At 48.2% G+C, this 20,768-nt stretch overlaps 1 protein-coding gene across 1 annotated transcript in view; it reads left to right on the top strand.

The window, feature by feature from the left end:
• ASTN2 (astrotactin 2) overlaps positions 1-19,774 on the top strand; it is a 668,315-nt gene extending 648,541 nt beyond the window's left edge. Inside the window, exons 20-21 of the mRNA XM_084821224.1 lie at positions 14,984-15,084; positions 19,587-19,774. Coding sequence (XP_084677350.1) covers positions 14,984-15,084; positions 19,587-19,774 — 289 coding nt within the window. The remainder of the gene's footprint in view (positions 1-14,983; positions 15,085-19,586) is intronic.
• Positions 19,775-20,768: the final 994 nt, after the last annotated feature.

Below are 20,768 nucleotides of genomic sequence, written 5' to 3'. Positions count from 1 at the left end.
GCCGTAGTCTACGTAAATGTTTACGTAGACTATACATGCCAAAATAAGGAGCGCATACCGTACGCGCGTTTTTGTTTTTTTAAAAACCCAGCTGTGATAGGCTACGTAAACATTTACGTAGCCTATCACGGATGACTGCAGGGACGCAAACAGCGGCGGCTATGGCCGCCGCCGTTTGCAGACCCGGCCGGCCAGAATTTCGGGGGGGAGGGACGGGACGCCTCCCCCCCAGGCCACAATTTTGGGGGAAGGGACGGAGCGCCTCCCCCCCACCGCGAATCAAATTTCGTAAAAGGTAAGTGGCTTTCGTACATCCCTACCCTGCTTTGTAGTGGTACTGAAGTGCACTGATAACGGATGGGGCACATTACACATTACACATTCCATATACCATTTTTGTAGTGCTATTTCCTGCTTTTTATTGCACAATATACACTATGCTTAGGGATGTACAAATTACTTACCTGCCGTTCCAGCAAGGGGGGTTTGCGGGGGCGGGAAGGCGATCCGTCCCTCCCCACGGAATCCTTGCCGGCCGGCTCCGCTCTGTGGCAATTCCGTGGAGCTGCTAGCCAGCTCCGAAGCCTCAGCGTTATGGCCGTAAAAAAGATTTACGTAGCCTATCAGGGCTGACTTAAAAAACAGACAAAAAAAAACACGTGCGTACGCAAATGGCGGCACCCTAGAGTCGGACACGACTGGTTGGGGACACCTTTACTTTTAGTCTACATAAACATTTACGTAGACTAAGACGGCGAAAATAAGGAGAACGCAAATAGCGTAGACGCTACACTATTTGTGTTCCCCTTATTTTTGCTGTCTTAGTCTACGTAAATGTTTACGTAGACTAAGATGTGCCAAAATAAGGAATGCAAATGGCGGCGGTTCTGGCCGCCGCCATTTGTGTACGCGCTTTTTTTTTTTTTAAAGTCAGCCGTGATAGGCTACGTAAACATTTACGTAGCCTATCACGGCTGACTGCAGGTATGAGAACGGCGGTGGCTACGGCCACCGCCATTTGCGTCCCTGCTATCCAGCAGCCGGATGTCCGGCTGTTGGCGGAGCCGGCCGACGGCTCCACAGAATTGCTGTGGAGCACAGCCGGCCGGCCAGGATTCCGGGGGGGGGGAGGAACAGAGCACCTCCCCCCCCCAGTGAGGATTCTGGGGGGAGGGATGGAAAGCCTCCCCCCCAACCATAAACATAATTTGCGAAAGGTAAGTACCTTTCGTACATCCGTAGTAGTACATGCCCTGGTCTTCTCTTGTTTAGACTACTGCAATGCACTCTATGTGGGGTTACCCTTGAAGACAGTTCGGAAGCTGCAGCTGGTACAGAACGCAGCGGTTCGCCTGATTACAGGCAGACGCCGGCAAGATCACATCACCCCAGTGCTGAAGGAGTTGCACTGGTTACCAGTTGTTTTCCGAGCCAAATTCAAGGTGTTGGTTTTGATCTTTAAAACCCTATATGGTTCTGGCCCAGCCTATCTCAAGGAGTGCCTCTAGCAACACCAGACAGACCACTTAACAAGATCAGCCTCGGATGGCCTTCTCTCTGTCCCATCAGCCAGGACAACTAGGCTGGTGAGGACGAGGGAGAGGGCCTTCTCTGTGGTGGTCCCCACTCTGTGGAACTCCCTCCCTAGGGAACTCCGCCATGCCCCCTCTTTAATGAGCTTCCGCCGTACATTAAAAACGTCGTTCAGGCAGGCATTTGGGGTGGGTTAGGGTATTTTTTATGATGTTTTTAATGTAGAATTTTATTGTTTTAACTGTTTTGTTGTTGTACATCACCCAGAGTGGCTGGGTGACCAGCCCGATGGGCGATTAATAAATTTAATAAATAAAAATAAAATAAAAATACATTTCTCTCCCCACCCCACCAGTCCTTTCTCCTTTCTTAGCTTGTAGCATTTGTGTGGATGCCTTGCCAACTATTAACTGTGCAATGCATTTTTCCTTCTAATGCAAGAGAGCCGGGAAAGGAGAGCTACAGTTAAAGAGAAACATGGTCCTGGCTGGGCCTCAGCTTTAATCAGATATAATGTCCACCTCATCCACTATGGGCATTTCTGCTCAACCATCTTCTTCTCAAGGTCTATTTCTTATTCAAGAGCCCCTCCTTGGCCACCCCTGCCCCCAGACTTGCACACCTCTGCCCACTTTCTCTGCCCATCTCTCCCCCCAGACTTGCACACCTCTGCCCACTTTCTCTGCCCATCTCTCCCCCCAGACTTGCACACCTCTGCCCACTTTCTTTGCCCATCTCTCCCCCCAGACTTGCACTCCTCTGCCCACTTTCTCTGCCCATCTCTCCCCCCAGACTTGCACACCTCTGCCCACTTTCTCTGCCCATCTCTCCCCCCAGACTTGCACACCTCTGCCCACTTTCTCTGCCCATCTCTCCCCCCAGACTTGCACACCTCTGCCCACTTTCTCTGCCCATCTCTCCCTCCAGACTTGCACACCTCTGCCCACTTTCTCTGCCCCACCCCCCTTTATGTTTGTTTATTCCAATATCTGTTGTAACCTATTCTAAAAACTCAGGGCAAGTCATGACATCATTTCTGATTAAACAGGGGAACATAAGGGTAAACGGATTTAGCACAACTGGCTGCCCTCCAGATGTTTTGGCCTACAACCCCATCAGGCCCTCAACATTGGCTATGGCTGATGGGAGTTGTAGGCCAAAATGTCTGGAGGGCCCCAAGTTGCCCACCCCTGGTGTAGCAGAATCATAGAACCAGATGGGATGAAATGGCTTGTCTGATACGGCACTTTTCAAACTGCTCACTTTCAGGGAATGCTATTTCCTTGGTTTTGTTATCTTGCCCTAAGGAGATCAGGGCAGCATAGCTGGTACCCCCTCCCACTATATCCTCACAACAGCCCTGTAAGGTAGGTTGGGTGAAGAGATGATGGCTGGCCCGAGGTCAACAAGTGTGCTTTATGGCTGGGTGGGCCTTTGAACCAGGGTTTCCTTTGTCTACATCCAGCATGCTTTTCCCCACACCACACCACACCACACCACACCACAGAAGAGCAGATCCTGAGCATCTGCCCTGGCATCCTTATGGATACCAAAGCTTCCTGGGGATGTGTTCAGGATGCATACTCATGGGGCCTGCTGGGCATCCATGTTGCCCCGCCTGAAACTAACAGTGCGCACCAGATAATTGTTATGGCAGTAGACAGAACAAACGCGGGATTGCTGCTTCTGGAGTCCACACTTGTGTTTCTGGCAAGGAGGTTTTGCAGGTGCTTCCAAACCTTGCAAAACCCTCTTTGACTGGAGAGACCGCAGAGCAAAAGTGTGTGTGTGTGTGTGTGTGTGTGTGTACACACCAAGGGGAGCGGTGCTTCTCTCAACCCACTTTCAAGTCTCTTTAAAAACTACCAACTGTCGCCTCGTGCAGGGTGTGCTCTCCACTATACCCAAGAATGTTGCGATTGTGTATTGTGAGGGGAAAAAAATGGTACTGGTGAGAAAATTGCCTTTCAAGGAAGCTTGTACATCATTGCTAATCTTCTGATGGAGTAACTCAAACAAGTTTCCAGAGAACTGCAGGTTCTTCTTGGAGGTCCCTGTGTAGGCACATACAAGGGAAACCTGTGTCTGCACAGAGCATCTGCAGAACATTCTAGAGCAAGAATTCAGATATGTGTGGTGGCAGGGCAGGGCTTCTGTGTCCATGGTGCATGCTTAAAGGGGAGGACCTCTTGCCTTCCCACCCAGCTCTTCTTTGACCACTACAGTGGTAGCATGTAGAGGAAGGTTCTCTTACTCTTTACTGAGAAAGCTAGGCCTATTTCGCCTCCCTTTCTTCATCTTTCATCATGCACACGTAAAAAAAGGATATTGTAAGGCTGGAAGAAGTGCAGAAAAGAGCAACTAAAATGATCAAGGGGCTGGGGCAACTCCCCTATGAAGAAAGGTTGCAACATCTGGGATTGTTTAGCATGGAAAGGAGGAAGGCAAGGGGAGACATGATAGAGGTGTACAAAAATATGCATGGTGTGAAGAATGTGGATAGGGAGACTTTTCTCTCCCTCTCACATAATACTAGAGCCCAAAGGGGTCATCCCATGAAGCTGATTGGTGGGAATTCAGGATGGATAAAAACGACTTCTTCACATAGTGCATAGTCAAACTATGGAATTCACCACCTCAAGATGTAGTGATGGCCACCAACTTGGATAGCTTTAAATGGGCATTAGACAAATTCCTGGAGGAGAAGGCTATCAAAGGTTACTAGAGTGCTACCTCCAGTACTAGAGGCAATATGCCTATGTACACCAGTTTCTGGGGAATATTGGTGGGAGGGTGCTCTTGCATTCATGTCCCGCTTGTGTTTTCCTGGTCGACAGCCAGTTGGCCACTGTGTGAACAGAATGCGGGACTAGATGGACCTGGTCTGATTCAGCATGGCTTTTCGTATGTTCTTATGTTTTTATGTTCTTATCCAGTGCTTCTTTGCTCATTGTACCCCACTAAGTTTCCAAGGAACTGCAGGATTCCCCCAGAACACACCTTGACAAATCCATACTCTAATTCAACCTCTTGCCCTAGAACTCTCTTGTCTCAGTCTGTATCTGAGGAATTGTATGCATGCTAACACATTCTGGGCCATCAACCTCTGACTCATTTGCTGGTTCAAAGGGTGCATCAGTGGTTGCAGTCAGTCAAGATAGAGGCACCAAACCCCACATAAAATCAGTGCCTCTTGACTCACCTCCCTTTCATGCCATACAGCCAGACTACGCTCTCAGGAGTGTGGAGCATAAATTCCACATTCTAAAGCAGTGATCTGGGAATGATTGCCCAAAGCAGTTCACTAGTGGTATGTGTAGCTGAAACACCCCCAGATCCCTTGTTTATACAGACAAGAGTTTGCTATCTCAAGTTAGCAATTCTGGAGTCTGAGCACAGCAGATGCTCACCGACCTTTTATGATTAATTTAACATTTCCAAGAAAAAGATTCCACAACCCCATTAAGTAGCTTGTTCTGAGCAGCTTCTCAGAGCTAGATGGGGATTGGTGCTCCCTTTCACCGCCAGTGCTTAACCGAAATCTATTTTCCACTGTTTAAAGCTGCTGTTCTTCTGCGTCGTAGGGCCAAACGAGACGTTAGATGCTCCCAGTCAGTCCAGCATTCTGGGAAGTCTCAATGACTTTCCCCATGAGCTCTCTTTCCTTCACCTAAGATTCCAGCTGCCCTCTTTAGCACTTAGGAACAGCTGTACATTAACTATACAGCAAAGAAATTAGCTGCTTATTTGTTCCTATAAAATGTTGCTTGTTGTCCACAGATATAAGATATACCTTGTATCTTATATCTACCGACAAGCTGTACCTTTCTGGAAGATTAAAAATGTCAAATAAATAAATAAATAAACAAACAAAGACATGGTTGATTTTCTTCTTTCTGTCACGAATCTACAGCCATGATGCCAAGCTTCACATATAAAAGGCTACCCTTGCCTAAACAGTGTTTGGCGCTCGTAGCTGCAGCTCTGGCACCATTTTTTCTTTAATGGGCTTCTCCCCAAGGCAATTCCAGTCGAAGATGGATTGTGGAAGCAGCATGATGATTAAAGTTCTCCCACAGCTGATCAGATTTGTCTATGTGACAGTGTCATGAAGCCAAATCAGAATAAGGGCAAGACACACCGCCCTCACTCTGAATAGGCTTTGGGCAATACCACACAGCCAATTAACTTTACTTCTGTGATCATGCCATCAAGCTACTATACATGGAAGGCCCATCTGGGAGGTAACAGTTGTTCAAAGGGAGCACTTCCATTGCAGCATAGCTGTGGGGCATCAGATCCTGCCTCATCTCCTTGGTTACTTCAAAGGGTGGCGGGGGGTATTGATTTTCTTTGTCCTCTGCTCACTGTGAGCAACCTTCTCCCCTCCCACCACCTCTAGCTGTCAAATTGATGCCCTTCCCTAGAGACCCTCTTGCTGAAGGGGTCTTGCACTTTTAAACAGCTTTCAGCTGTGTCTTCGGGCGCTTCTCGCACTCAAAATGTGAAAAGCAGATAGGCTGTAACCTTTGACTAATGGATTCAATGTTAACATTGAATATTTCTTCGAGGGCACCCTTGCCCCAAGGGCTAAACGTAACTGCTCACCAGACTCTCGCCTAGTGCTTTGTCTCGAAATGTTGCTGATCTGAGAGGAAGTGGCACCGCGGAAAGCATGTTATGGTAGCCTCTGGAGTGGTTCAATTGGGGCAGTACCCCCAGAATGCGGCAAATGGCGGTGTTGAGGATTTAGCAGTAAGCACTGGTATCTCCATGGGATCCTGCCAGTCCCAGATGCAACCTGGCTTGAACTTGTGAAGCATCACCTTATGGATCATTCTCACCCTCTGCAAACCTGGCTATTTGCTCTCCACCCATATGTGCTCCCATGGGCTAGGCCTGCTAAGGGCATCACTCATTCCAGCATCTGCAGTCGCAGACAACTGCCAGTCAGAGGGTAAGAGAATAACAACTTTGGGGGCACTTCCTTCAAATATGCAATCGTAATTTCTGCACAGGTTCTAGTGAGGAAGTAGAAAGGTGCAAGGCCTCGCTGAGGTTTTGCTCACTTTTTTTTTCCAGGGCAGAAGAAGAGCTTCTTACACACCTCTTATTTCTCCCCTGCAACACACACACACACACACACACACGTTCACCGCTTGTTCACTACTCCTCCTTTTCCCAGTCTGCAGCTTCAGTACCTCCCCCCCCCCCGCCATGGGCTCCTTCCGCAGGTGATCCCAGCCAAGGAGGGATCATGAAATTGGTGTGATGATGTCATGTTCTCCCATAGCCAGTTGTATTTGGCTACGGAATTAAGATTGCCGGGAGAATTATCAACAACCTCCGATATGCAGACGATACCACCCTAATGGCAGAAAGCGAAGAGGATCTCAAGAGCCTCTTGTTGAGGGTGAAAGAGGAGAGTGCAAAAGCTGGTTTGAAACTCAACATTAAAAAAACGAAGATCATGGCATCTGGCCCCATCACTTCCTGGCATATAGAAGGGGAAGAAATGGAAGCAGCGACAGATTTTACTTTCTTGGGCTCCAAGATCACCGCAGACAGTGACTGTAGCCATGAAATTAAAAGACGCTTGCTCCTTGGGAGGAAAGCTATGGCCAACCTAGACAGCATAGTCAGAAGCAGAGACATCACCTTGCCGACAAAGGTCCGTCTAATCAAAGCTATGGTTTTCCCAGTAGTAATGTATGGCTGTGAGAGCTGGACTATAAGGAAGGCTGAGCGCCGAAGAATCGATGCTTTCGAACTGTGGTGCTGGAGAAGACTCTTACGAGTCCCCTGGACTGCAAGGAGGTCCAATCAGTCCATCCTAAAGGAAATCAACCCTGAGTGCTCATTGGAAGGACAGATAATGAAGCTGAAGCTCCAATATTTTGGCCACCTAATGCGAAGAGAAAACTCCCTGGAAAAGACCCTGATGCTGGGAAAGACTGAAGGCAAAAGGAGAAGGGGACGGCAGAGGATGAGATGGCTAGATAGCATCACGGATGCAATGAATATGAACTTGAGCACGCTCCGGGAAAGAGCGCAGGACAGGAAGGCCTGGCGTGCTATGGTCCATGGGATCACGAAGAGTCGGACACGACTGAACGACTGAACAACAACAACAGCAACCTGAGGCCAAATCAGAGAGAGGGCAGGAAGTACTGCCTTTTCTCTGAGTAGGCTTCCTGACCATATCATGTAAGCCAATCAGATTTGACTATGTGATAATGTCATAAAGCCAGTTCAGATGCTGTGACGAGTCCTGAGTCCCCCCCCCCACACTCATACTGTTTAATACATCATAGCCAGCCTTTTTCCCCACAGTATATATTCTCCTCCTGTGACAAGATGCTTATAGGCAGTGAGGTTGCTTCAGTCCACAGGGCAAGTTGTTCCATCCCTTTCCACCACTCTTACAAAATTATCCCCCTAGCTGTGTTATTGTTGTGGTGGTACCCAGAGATAATCTCATGCTACCCTCACAAGGCTCAGCCCAGTGATCTGCAGCGACCACAGATCTGCTGATGAGCTTGCTTCAGTTGTGGCACAGTGTCAACCCCACTGGGTGATCTGAATGGAACCTGAAATCATAGAAAATGCTCCGTCCCTCCCCCTCCTCCTCACAATGACAGGGTTGGATGTGTTGATTTACTGTTCCTTATTTATGCCAAATGGCAGAGTTGCCATCAAAAAGAGGAAATACATTCTTGTGGCTTTAGTGGATATATATATATATATATATATATATATATATATATATATATATATATAAATTTATATGCTTTAAATTGCAGTGGCCTCTGAGCAGACATTTTTTACACAAATATCCAAGAAGGTCACTGTTAATTGTCTCATGGCTAGGGCACTGCATAGAAATTCGGGAGGCAGGCTGTGCTGCTAGACTGACAGAGAGTTTGCACAACTCACACACAAACAGATGTGGTTACCCTTATTGCTCCAACCTCTGTAGTAGGGCTGAACCCAAATGGCCCCTGAATTTTGAGGCCTCATCAGCAGGTTGAGAATGTGGAGAGAGGCATTTATCTTAGGGGGCGTGGGTGGGAAGATGCAAAATCTGGCACCAGGTTCTGAGTTAGCTCAGCTGTTAGCAGGTGTCGTTCTTTCCCCCTTTGATTTTATTTTTTCCCTTGCTGTCTCTGCAGATGATCTCCTTCCAGCAGCCCAAATGCCATTTTGTTTCCCCTGTAATGCTCTGGGCGTAGCAGTGTTCTGAAACATGGGAGGCGGGGGGGGGATGGCGGTCATCGTGGTCTATACTAGTTGCAGCAAGAAAGCAATGTTTTCACCACAGCTGCTAATGTTCAGCCCCTTTCTTCCTAAATGGCACCCCACTGGTGGTTAAATTCCACACACACCCATCAAATTTCATAGAAACTGCCCCCTGTTTGGGGAGAGGGGAGGCTGCCACCCCTCCCCAGTAATCAACTTGGGAATGCTGCTATGAGGACTTTTGGTTCAGCCATTCTCAGAAGTATGAAGGAGACAAAGGTTGCTGTTAGACTCATATCTCTAGGTCAGGATGCAAGTTCCTAGGTTGAAGGGGAAAAGACCAGTGGCTGTTTGCTGTGGTCGAGAGTCACCTAAGAACATCCGAGAGGGGAGCCTCCGCACACGTGATAGTGTGTTTATGTGCTGATGTGTTTGCTTATTGAAAATGTATCTCTATTTACCCTCTGAAAAGAACCTGGAGGTGGCTCAGAAATCCCCAAGCATTCCAAAACTGTAATGAGAAGTAGGTAAAAGTGGCACACACATCAGCAGGAGTCCTGAGCTACAAAGAAATCAGGTGGCAACTACTCCCACCCCCTTAAAAAGCTCTCTGGAATAGCCTAAATTTCACTGATCACCCAAGGTAAGGCAGTGATGAGGCCAAGCAGGCCTCCTTTGAGAGGGCATCCCACAATCTAGGGGCTGCAGCTAAAAAGGCCCTGCCTTGCGCATCCCTATCATACCTCAGACGGTGGGAGGACATCATAGAACAAGGCCCGATCTGGTTGCTTTGGTAGGGGTCCATGGGATCAGTGCATTCACAGTTGCATTTCCTCTGATGGCATGCCACGTTGGGCCTTTTGCATAGGACCTCTGTGCATCAACTTTCTGCCATTTTACAATGGCCTCTGCTAAGCCTGGAGCAGCGAATGCACAAGAGAGGTTCGATTTAAATGTAACTAGTAAATAGGGCCACAATGGGCTCTGGAGTAACAAAAATGTCTCCGCTCCTCATCTGTGGGCCCATCCAAAACTACACCAGCATGCCTCTCTCTCTCTCTCTCTCTCTCCCTCTCACACACACACACACACACACACACTTGTTCTCTGGTTGTTCACAGCCACAGCAATCATCCTCTGCTCTTTCATGTCATGTTGTCTAACTTCTGGTGCAGGGCCATCAGGCCACAGCACAGCATGGCAAGAGAATGAGTAATCCCCAGTTGTCTAAGCACCATGGGGGTGGTGGTGACCTCCCCCTCGCCCCTGCTCCCACACAATGGGTTAATATCGAGAAGCTTTGTAGAACATTCCAACGCATCGATAAAAGGATAGGGCGGCGTGGTCCACCTTTATAGTTTGCAAATGAGGCCACGAATCCAGGGGACCACTTTCAACTCAGCTCTAGTATTTTCTCTTGTTTTCACCTTTGTGGTCTAACAGGACAGCTGGATGTTGCAAAACCATTGCCGTCCCCATACCGGCCCCCTCCCCTGCATACATACCCCCCCCCAATGTATGATAGACGGAAGATTTTTCCCCAAATGCATACCATCGCCTGCGTGGGTTTTTGTTGTTGTTCCCGAGTTGTGCCTTTCACTTTGTTCCGAACACAATAAACCCCGGCATGTCCTGATCCTTTCGAAGGTGGCGTCCCATATAGTACTTCTGCTGTTGGGAACACTCCGCTCCTCATCTTTGGGCCCATCCAGCTGCACAGGGCCCCTGCGAGGGAACGAGATGTTGTGGAAGGGGAGACCGACTCATCCACCGCAGGCAGCTTTGAAATGGAGATCAAAACTTTCCATTTCTGTTCCAAAAGTGAAATAAGGTACTAGAAGAGCAAGCAGTTCCAGAGAGGAAGGGAAGGGTTGTGTGGTGGGGAAGAGACATCTGGCCCTCCTGCCAAGGCAGCCTTCTCTGCTTCGCGGCCTCTGCTAAGCAATAAGTTACAGAAGAAGATAGGGATCAAGTTGCTTCCCTTCCTGCTGCACACACACACACATCTCTCCAACTTTCTTTCATACTGGTGGGGGTGTTCGCGTTGGCACCGTAAGGAACTACGCCGCCCTGAGAAAGGGAGATGTAGAGCAAAGGAAGAGATGATGAACAGCAATATGACAGCCATCTTCAACTATTTGCAGGGCTGCCACATAGAGGAGGGAGCACATTTGTTTCCTGTTTGCTCCGAAGGGTGGGACCCAATCCAATGAGTTCAATTTCCCCCCAAAAGGGATTTCGGTGAAACCTTAGGAAGAGTTTCCTGCTGGTCTGAGCTGCCCGACAGTGGAATAGATGGCCTCAGGAAGTGCGGGGCTCTCTTCCCTTGTTTTTAAGCAGAGGCCAGATGGCTGCCTGCCAGGGAAGCTCCAGCAGTGGACTTCCTGCAATGGCAGGCATGCGGACTAGATGACCTTTGAGTACCCTCCCCATTCTACATTCCTATGAGACTTGAAAAGAGGAAAACATATTAGGTGCAATTAGGAGGACAAAGCTGCATGTGATGCGGAGAGATCCATGGTCAGAACTTGCTGAGATCTAGTGGTAGTTCTAACCCCGGGTTTTCCCCCGTGCCATTTCCTCAATTGAAATCACACATGTGGAAAGCAGCTAGCACTAGCCCTGAGCTATTGCCCCCACCCCCAGTTCACTGCCCCATTTGTGGCGACATGAGATTCATTTCAGTGCTTCAAGGAGTGTAATGCAGGTGAAATGTGGGGCATCTTCCCCATGGCGACGGGAGCGCTCTTCTCAAAATGGAAGCGCAGCTTAGGGGGCAAAAAGCGGAGCGCAGCCTTTGCCGTTTCAACACGTCCACGGCCATTTTCCGAGCAGCAGCAAGGAAAGCCTTTCTGGCTGCCAGGGTTTGCTGCTCTTTCCTTCCCCAGAAATCCGATTGGAACGACAATGATGTCATCTTGCGGCACAGTCTCCCAGTGGATTATGGGTTAAACAAAACACAACAAAAACCTGGCACTGCAGTCACTCTTGCCACCACTCTGTAGTTGGCAGCAGTTAAAATGGCGAGGGAAGGGGAGCAATTCCACTCCACCCTTTTGCCCCCATGCTTGGAGCTCAAGGTTCTCTGCTGGTGAGTTTAAGCGCACGCGCACACACACTGTTAACCCTGGGGGGGAGTGGGGAGGAGAGAGAGATGTGTGATTATACAGGCATCCTGAGAAATCCACAGGTCCAAGATTGGGGCGAGGCCCAGACAGACAGACAGACAGACAAGATTGGGGTGAGGCCCAGACAGAGAGCTTCGGCTATTGGGCGGTATAGAAATGAAATAATAAATAAATGCATGCAAGAGAAGGGACTTGCACAGGACTGAGACACCTTCTTGTGCTCTTCACCACTGGTGGTGAAAAGTTAGAGGATTTTTGACCACCTAACCCAGCATTGTCTGCTCTGACTGGCAGCAGCTCTTCTAGGTGTCAAGGAGAGGGAAGACTTCCCCATCACCTGCTACTGCCATGGGTCCTGATCCCACGATCAGTACACCAATAATCAGTACATACATAATCAATAACCTGTCATACAAGAGTCACACCTTCAGTCCGTGTATCCCAGAGATGTTGGATGATCTCTTTCAGCCCAAGAGCCCAATTCAATTTTGGAATAGCTCTTGGGGGCCACAGTCCCGTGGTGGGCAGGCCAAAGAGAAGATGATGTGGGACCAAAATACCAAATTGCCAACATATTTTAGTTTAAAGCTCTTACTGCCAAGGACTTACTGCTTTGGGAGAGGCATTTAAATCTTTGAGAATGAGGAAAAACTGCACAAAAGCTGGGAAACTACCCAAGAATTGGTGGTTGTAGGAAAGAGGGTAGGACCAGGGGAAGAGGGCTTGGCCATCTGGGGAGCTCCAGAAGGCCAGATTGAAACCCCAGGAGGGCCAGATTTGGCCCATGGGCCCAAGGTTCTGCACCCCTGTCCTAGCCCAAGAGGGTCTACTCCACCAACATCGTTAACATCGAAACTGATGCTGCCTGTGTCCAAAGCCGCTGAGTTACAGCCCTTCCCCTTTGGAGCACTGTTTGTGGAAGATGAGGTCAGACATCCCCTTTGGAACACCCTTTGTAGAAAGTGATGCTCAAGTGTCCCCTTTGGAGCACCATTTGTGGAAGGTGAACCTCAAATGTCCCCTTTGGAGCACCATTTGTGGAAGGTGAAGCTCAAACTTCCCATTTCAAGCACTGTTTGTGGAAGGTAAAGCTCAAATGTCCACTTTGGAGCATCATTTGTAGAAGGTGAAGCTCAAATGTCCCCTTTGGAGCACCATTTGTGGAAGGTGAAGCTCAAATGGCACCAGCTTCACCTCCACCTGTCCCTGCTCCTCCATCCCATGGTTTATAAAATGCCTTCTTGATCTTACTCCCCAATGTACATCAGATCCTGTCTCTCCTCGTAACCTCTCTTTACAGTCTTATGAGCATCAATTGCAATCAGACTGCATTATCCCTCCTTGGCATATGCTTTTCTCATCTCTCTATGCAACCCATCCTTTTAAACACACCATCATGCATACATCTCCAAAGAGCATTTCCCTTTGTATTCTGCCCATTTCAGCATCACTTTTGCATCTCGTTGCAAGATGCAGATTGACAGCTTAAAAAGGCAAGGCACAGAGTCTTTGCAACGGTGCATCAATGCTCCTCCCATTGAAATTGCAGAGATGTGCTGTGCTGGGTGAGCTGATTGTAGCCATTAAGAAGCTGCGCTCAGCTTAAAGGGAGGATTTCCGCTTGTCATATTGAAGTCTGCAAGAACACTGGGGCGGGGGGGGGGGACAAAACCAAATTCTGACTAAAGAAACCCCAGTAAGGTTGCACCTGCATGTCCCATGCTGGTTCTCCTCGTGTGATCCTGCTTGCTTTGTGAACTGTGTGGACAAGACAGTGGGGGCCGGTAGTTCTGATATCAGTGGAGCAGTGACTCTGCTCCGGGTTTCATTCAGAACCAGTCAGAACTCTAAAGGAGCTATCCAAAGTGGTGAAGCACCTTGGATAGCTCCTCTAGAGTTCTGACTAATACCCGGAGTGGATTCCCTGCCCCACTGACATCAAAGCCACCAGCCTCCACTGGGGCAAGAGATCCCAAAGTTAACACAAAGTTCAGACAGTTCCCACTGAGAATGAGCTGCACAGGTGATACGTCTCTCTCTGTGTTGAGGTGTCTAAACCGGAGCATAGCTCACCCCACATGTAAAGAGACGTCTGGGATCAGCCTGCAGTTAAGTAGCCCTTCAAATCCCACTTGAGCTTTGACAGCTTTTAAAAAGGGCCGTTTCCCACTCGTCTTCTAGAGCTTTCAGGCCACATTTCAGTGGTGTTGTCTGCCTTCCATCAGTGGATGCCCTGTCGCCAGGCAACTTGGACCTCCTAGGCGGCGGCTGCGTGGATCCAGGCAGGCTTCTGCACTTTGTCAAAGCCCAGGGTCCTGGCTTTGCACCACCTGGCTCAGAAAGGATAGAGGGGGAAAGTGCTTGGAGGGGGGTGTCAGGTGAAAGCTTAGCCAGGGATTTACTTGGACCACTTCTTTCTCTCTCTCCCCCCGCTCCCAGCTGATAAGGGGATCTTGGGCTTTGACACCATAAACTCCTCCAGATGCTATGTGCAGCTTCTTGGCCTTCTTTGATCCACGCCGTGTGACGTGGAGGCATGCTCTGGACCTCAATCACTTTGTAGACGTGTGTGCTTTCCTACGCCACTGAATTGCACTGTGAATTTAGGAATAAAGCGTGAGTTGACCCATTCATTAAGTGTGTGTCTGAGAGAGAGAGAGAGAGAGAGAGAGAGAGAGAGAGAGAGAGAGATTTCTGTCACTCCAGTTTGAAGTGACCAAAGGTGCAATTTATCTGTATATTTTCTCAGCCATTAGCAGGTAGTTTTCTTGTTGGCAGTATCACACTGCCAATGTACCATATAGAGATCCAGCCATTGGATGTCCCTCTCCTCCATGTTAATCCTTTTTTATGCATTTATTTAAATTTTATTGGGTATCTTACGTATAATTGCATTCTTAGAGCATTTTCATTCTAAGCCACATCACTAGACCACAGTAGTCCTTTTTGTGGGTCGCCTTGAGTCTTCTTACTCAACATTGTGCTGCACTGAAGAGAATGGTGGTGCCATATTTCTGGCCATTTCGGTGCATAATGTTCCTCAAGTTATCAAGGTTTGGCTTTATGCTTCTCTTCTCTTCCAGATTCACCCTCTATGCTGTGGACACACGAGGAAGGCAGTCCGAGATTAGCACAGTCACCCTGAGAACAGCCTGCCCATTGGTGGATGACAGCAAGGCAGAGGGTAAAACACTTGGCCTCACATCTCAGTTCTGGGCAAAATGGCTCTTTGTCTTGCCTTAATTTCCGCACTTCCTACACACCCCAGTCCATCAATAGAATATTTGAATCCATCAGGTGAATGTTGGTTTTGTTCACCTATAGGACTGGATCAAGGATGTAAGCACCAGGTCAATGTTTCACAGTAGAAAACAGGGTGGGGAAGGCATAAAGAGTGATAGTGCAGCCCCTGAAAATCTTCCCATATCCTACTTGGATTGCCATTGGAAACATCTAGAGTTTGTGCACAAATGGCTGGCCTATCAAAGCTCTCCACCTTGTTTGCGAGCAGACAAATTGAGGGACTGTGTTTCCCCAAATTTCTCGAGGGGGAGGAGAAATTCTTCAACAGTTTCTTGAGGGTGAGGGTTGTCATTCATAGGGATGTCAGAGAATTCCACCATGGATCCTCCCGAAATCCGTGGCGGAACGAAGCCCCCCCGCCCCCTACCCTGCGAAAAGCATGCGAAACGGGACACCTACCTGTTGCCATTCGCGCTGACTTGTAAATGGTGGCCGTGTCCACGGCCGCCATTCGCTTCATCACTATAGCCGTAATAGGCTACGTAAATACTTACGTAGCCTATCACGGCTAACGCAGGGATGCCATTTGCGTCCCTGCGGAAGCCGTGATAGGCTGCGTAAGTATTTATGTACCCTATCATGGCAAAAAAAAAGAGAACGCAAATGGCGGCAGCTATGGTGGCTGCCATTTGCGTTCCCTTTTCTTTTGGCCATGATAGCCTACGTAAATATTTACATAGGCTATTATGGCAAAAGAGAGGGACACAAATGGCATAGTGGCCACCATTTGCGTTCCCTTTTTTTTTTTTTTTGCCGTGATAGGCTGCATAAATATTTATGTAGCCTATCACAGCAAAATACAGGGATGCAAACGGCGGCAGCTACGGCAGCTGCCATTTGTATCCCTGCAGGCTGCCCAGCGGCCGGATGTCTAGCTGCGGGTGGCCCCGGCCAATGGCTTTGCAGAATCTCCACAGAGCGGAGCCGGCCGGAGAAAATTTCGGCGGGGGGGGGGGGACAGAGCGCCTCCCTTCACTGCAAATGTCACTCTTTGAAAAGGTAAGTGACTTTCGTACATCCCTAGTCATTCACAGTGGCAGTAGCATGGATTCTTTCTAAGTTTTTGTAGGAGGGATTGGCTATTGCCACAAGATTAAGCAGCAGCTACTGCACTGGCAGCCTGGCCACCACGTTCCATCCTCCACAATACCCCAGAACCAGCATCATTCTGGAGCACTGTGTGTGTTGGGGGAGGGGGGGAATGGTGTCTGTCACACAAAAAGGAGAAAATTTGGAGAAAATGTATCCAAGTGGCCTTTTTTTTTTTAGGGGAGTAAGAACAGGGAAAATCTCAGATTGGGGGAGGGGGTGTCTTCTGAGAAAATTTGCCTCAGCTCTATAAAAAACACTTGCGAGAGCATCTTGAAGAAACATTTTAATGTTTTGTTTTTCCTTCATGGGTTTCACCTTATTAATGACTTCACACCAGCTTACAAAAAAGACAGCAAGTAGTCTGGTACAGCCTTCTTGTGGATGCCCTGCTTGAGTGGAAATCATGGCTTTGTGTCAGCCTACCTTTTTCCCAGGACAAAGCTGAGACCTGGGATCCACCTGAAGCAGAATCTGCAGTAGCAGTTTTGGCTAAGGAAACATCCCTCCCTTTGAAGGGACGTCTCTAGTCTCCGCTAGCCGGTAGTTTAGCCACAAGGGATCTGCAGCCCACTAACATAGAGACTTACTAGAGGGCCATCTCAGAACTGCATCCAATGTTACGTGACGTCTCACTACTTCAGTTGTCTGTCTGTCTGTCTGTGTGTCTATCATCTATCCATCCATCCATCTGTCATCTATCCGTCATCTATCTATCTATCTATCTATCTATCTATCTATCATCTATCTGTCCTCTAGCTATCTCTCTATCATCTATGTATCATCTACCTATGTATCATCTATCTATCTATCTATCTATCTATCTATCTATCTATCATCTATCTATCTATCTATCTATCTATCATCTGTCTGTCTATCTATCTATCTATCATCTATCTATCATGTATCTATCTATGTATCTATCAATCATCTGTCTGTCTATCTGTCTGTCTGTCTGTCTATCTATCTATCTATCTATCATCTATCTATCTATCATCTATCTGTCCTCTAACTATCTCTCTATCATCTATGTATCATCTATCTATGTATCATCTATGTATCATGTATCTATCTATCTATCATGTATCTATCTATCTATCTATCTATCTATCATCTATCTATCATGTATCTATCTATCTATCTATCTATCAATCATCTGTCTGTCTGTCTATCTATCTATCTATCTATCTATCTATCATCTATCTATCTATCTATCTATCTATCATGTATCTATCTATCTATCATCTATCTATCATGTATCTATCTATCTATCTATCTATCTATCTATCTATCTATCTATCTATCTATCTATCATGTATCTATCATGTATCTATCTATCTATCTATCTATCAATCATCTGTCTGTCTATCTGTCTGTCTGTCTGTCTATCTATCTATCTATCTATCTATCATCTATCTGTCCTCTAACTATCTCTCTATCATCTATGTATCATCTATCTATGTATCATCTATCTATCATGTATCTATCTATCATGTATCTATCTATCTATCTATCTATCTATCTATCTATCTATCATCTATCTATCATGTATCTATCTATCTATCATCTGTCTGTCTGTCTGTCTATCTATCTATCTATCTATCTATCTATCTATCTATCTATCTAGTGTATGCATGTACGTGCATGCATGTGTAAGGGTATATCCAGTTTGGTTGGGTTGGATGAGAATACAAGGGTGATACCTTGCAGAATCCCCAAGGCTGACTTTACAGTTCTTCCACCTCCTCCTTGCACTGCAAAAAGGAGGAGTACTTTCTGCCTGTTTTCTGGCCACATCCATCACATGCTCATAAATGCAAGCAAAGAGCTGTAATATTAGAAGGCGCCTTCAGATGCCTGCTGTAACATCATCTCACTCCATAAGGTTAATGGGAAGGAGTTTGGGTGAGGCGGTGATGTCTTAATTAGTTCTGAGCCAAAATGCCCCTGAACACCGCTACCCTGTTCACATGGCACAAAGCGGAAGGAGGGCCATCTCAACTGTGTGTGTGTGTGTGTGAACAGAGGTATTTACCCCACTCACCGTTGGTACCACTCATGCTCTTGGTTGCTGCTAGGCACCATTTCTTCATCACTTCCTACTTCCATCCTATCCAGAATACCCCAAAGTGAGGCCAGAAAACTGCTTCCTATGTTCCTAAGAAACAGTGTGCAGTAGTGGGGAGTTCGATTGCCACAGTCCCATTCCTGCCTGCCCTGCTACTGTGAGTGCTACATGGGTCAAATCATGCCTTAGCAGCAGTAGCCCTGTGTGTTAAGGATAAGACCGTTCAGGTTAGCAGAGGAGCTGTCCAGCACACAGCACAGGAAGAGGCTTGTTGTTTCAGCAAGGGCTAGGGTGATGCCACTGTCCCAGCCCTTCCTGGCTCATCATTAGGGTCCTGATCCACAGCATGCATCCTCCTCACAAGTAGGGCTCAGGGATCTTTGATGGACAAGCACTGCACCTCTGACTCTGGACTTCTGTCCTGACATGCTGCCGCCTTTGCTCCTTGGGTACTGGGGGTCAGGTGAGGGTCTGGGATTGTTCCAGGGGTACTTCCAACACAGTTGGTTCTTCCAACACAGTGGCCTCCTTGAATGGGGCATCACCTTGGGTGGTGGTCTCAGGAGGGCTATCGGCATACTCTGACTTTCCTTGGCTCCCACAAAAACTAGGGCCAACAATAGTCTCCTCCTCCTCCTCCTCCTCTGAGGTCCCATTCAGTTCCAGCATGGTCATGCCAAGAAGGTGGTGGGACACCACAGCCACTGCTGCCAGGTTCATATTAACAGGAGGCACCTGAGAAGATGGTGAAGGTGGGACACCATGTCATGAAATCTCAGCCCTCCCACATTACACACACAAGCCTCTAGGTTGAAGCCAGACATTTCTCTAAAGAATCTGTGGCTCAGCACTAGCCTTAATGTGTGTTATCTGCCCTGTGAATGGGAAATCCACTAAGTATGCTTTAAGGACATAAGAAGGAAACTGCCTTATGCCAGATCAGATATTTGGGCCAACTAGACCAGTATGATCTATTCTGGCCGGTGGTGGCTCTGCAGGGTCCTGAGCACAGAGAGGTCTTTCCTCTCATCCCTGTTTTGACTGTAGATGCCAGAGCTTGAACCTGGGACTTCCTGCATGCAAATCATGTGCTCTACCACTGAGCTACGGTCCAATATCCCACCACCGCTTTCACTCCCGTCTCCCCATGTGCTCAACCAGCCTACCATCAGTTTGTTCAATGTGCTGCGTGTTGTTCACCCTTTTCCTCTCTGCTTCCTTTCCAGAGATAGCAGATAAGATCTATAACCTGTACAACGGCTACACCAGTGGGAAGGAGCAGCAGACGGCCTACAACACCCTGATGGAGGTCTCCGCTTCCATGCTCTTCCGGGTCCAGTATCACTACAACTCCCACTATGAGAAGTTTGGGGACTTTGTCTGGCGCAGTGAGGATGAGCTCGGCCCCAGGTAGTTATGCCTGTCAAGTTTTTAACTCCTGCCACCTTTCTGAAACACACTGGCACGTTGTCCAACATTGTCCTGCCAAACGTCTCCCTTCCCAGCACATGGTCAAGTGGGCAGCTCCTTGATTTGGGACTGAGCTTGCGAAAGGCGAAGTGGTCTTGAGAGTCCCAATCCCATCCTTGTCAAAAGCCTCCATTCTTTAAGGCTGGGAGTAAGCTCCACTGAACTCAGCGGGAATTACTTCTGAGAAGACATGCACAGGCTTGCGCTGGAAATGGCTTCCACCATCCAGCCCGGCTGCTTCGTGAGTCAGCCCCTTCCCAATCTGAGCAGCCGAAGCAGTTCCTATATTGCTAATCAAATCTCAGTTTCCCCCACCATAAGGAATTCACGGTCCCTCGAATACACTTTGGGAACAAGGAGACCCAATGTGTCCCCTTTCAGCAGCTTTATGCAGTCTTCACCACTGCAGTGGTCTGCCTCTTTGTCGCTGCTGATGTGCGCCATTTTGCCCATCCTGTGTGCTCACAGCACGCTACCAGCAAAGAGGGAAGCATTGCCACAGTCCTTTCTTTGCACAGTGGGCAAATGTTGCCCATCTTCAGACGGGCCCCCTGAAGCGTGTAAGAGGGGACAGACGCTTCCCAACCGTCAGGCTGCTCTGGCGCCTTCCCTCCCGCACCACCCATGGTTTGCTGGCATTTCAAGCCAGGCGCACGGAGCTCTGTGGATCCTGGGCGCTGAGCCAACTGACACACTCCAGAAGGTCTTATAGGCCCCGTCCAACTCTACTATGCTATGATTCTATGACACCCCTCCCAAGGGCCAGTCCCTGCCCCCCAGGCCCCATAAAGGCCGAGCCTCAGCACCTGCTTCTTGGTCTGAGCAACGTAGGGGCGGAGAACCAGTGGCCCTCCAGATGACATTGGGTTCCTATTAGGGGTGCACGAAAGTCACTTACCTGGTCTCGCAGCTTTTCGTGGTGGGGGGGAGGCGCTTCG

This window comes from Heloderma suspectum, chromosome 14, assembly GCF_057233095.1.
Source record: "Heloderma suspectum isolate Gila_16-S chromosome 14, 16-S_ref, whole genome shotgun sequence".
Taxonomy (NCBI): domain Eukaryota; kingdom Metazoa; phylum Chordata; class Lepidosauria; order Squamata; family Helodermatidae; genus Heloderma; species Heloderma suspectum.
This window is presented reverse-complemented; position numbering and strand designations above follow the sequence as displayed.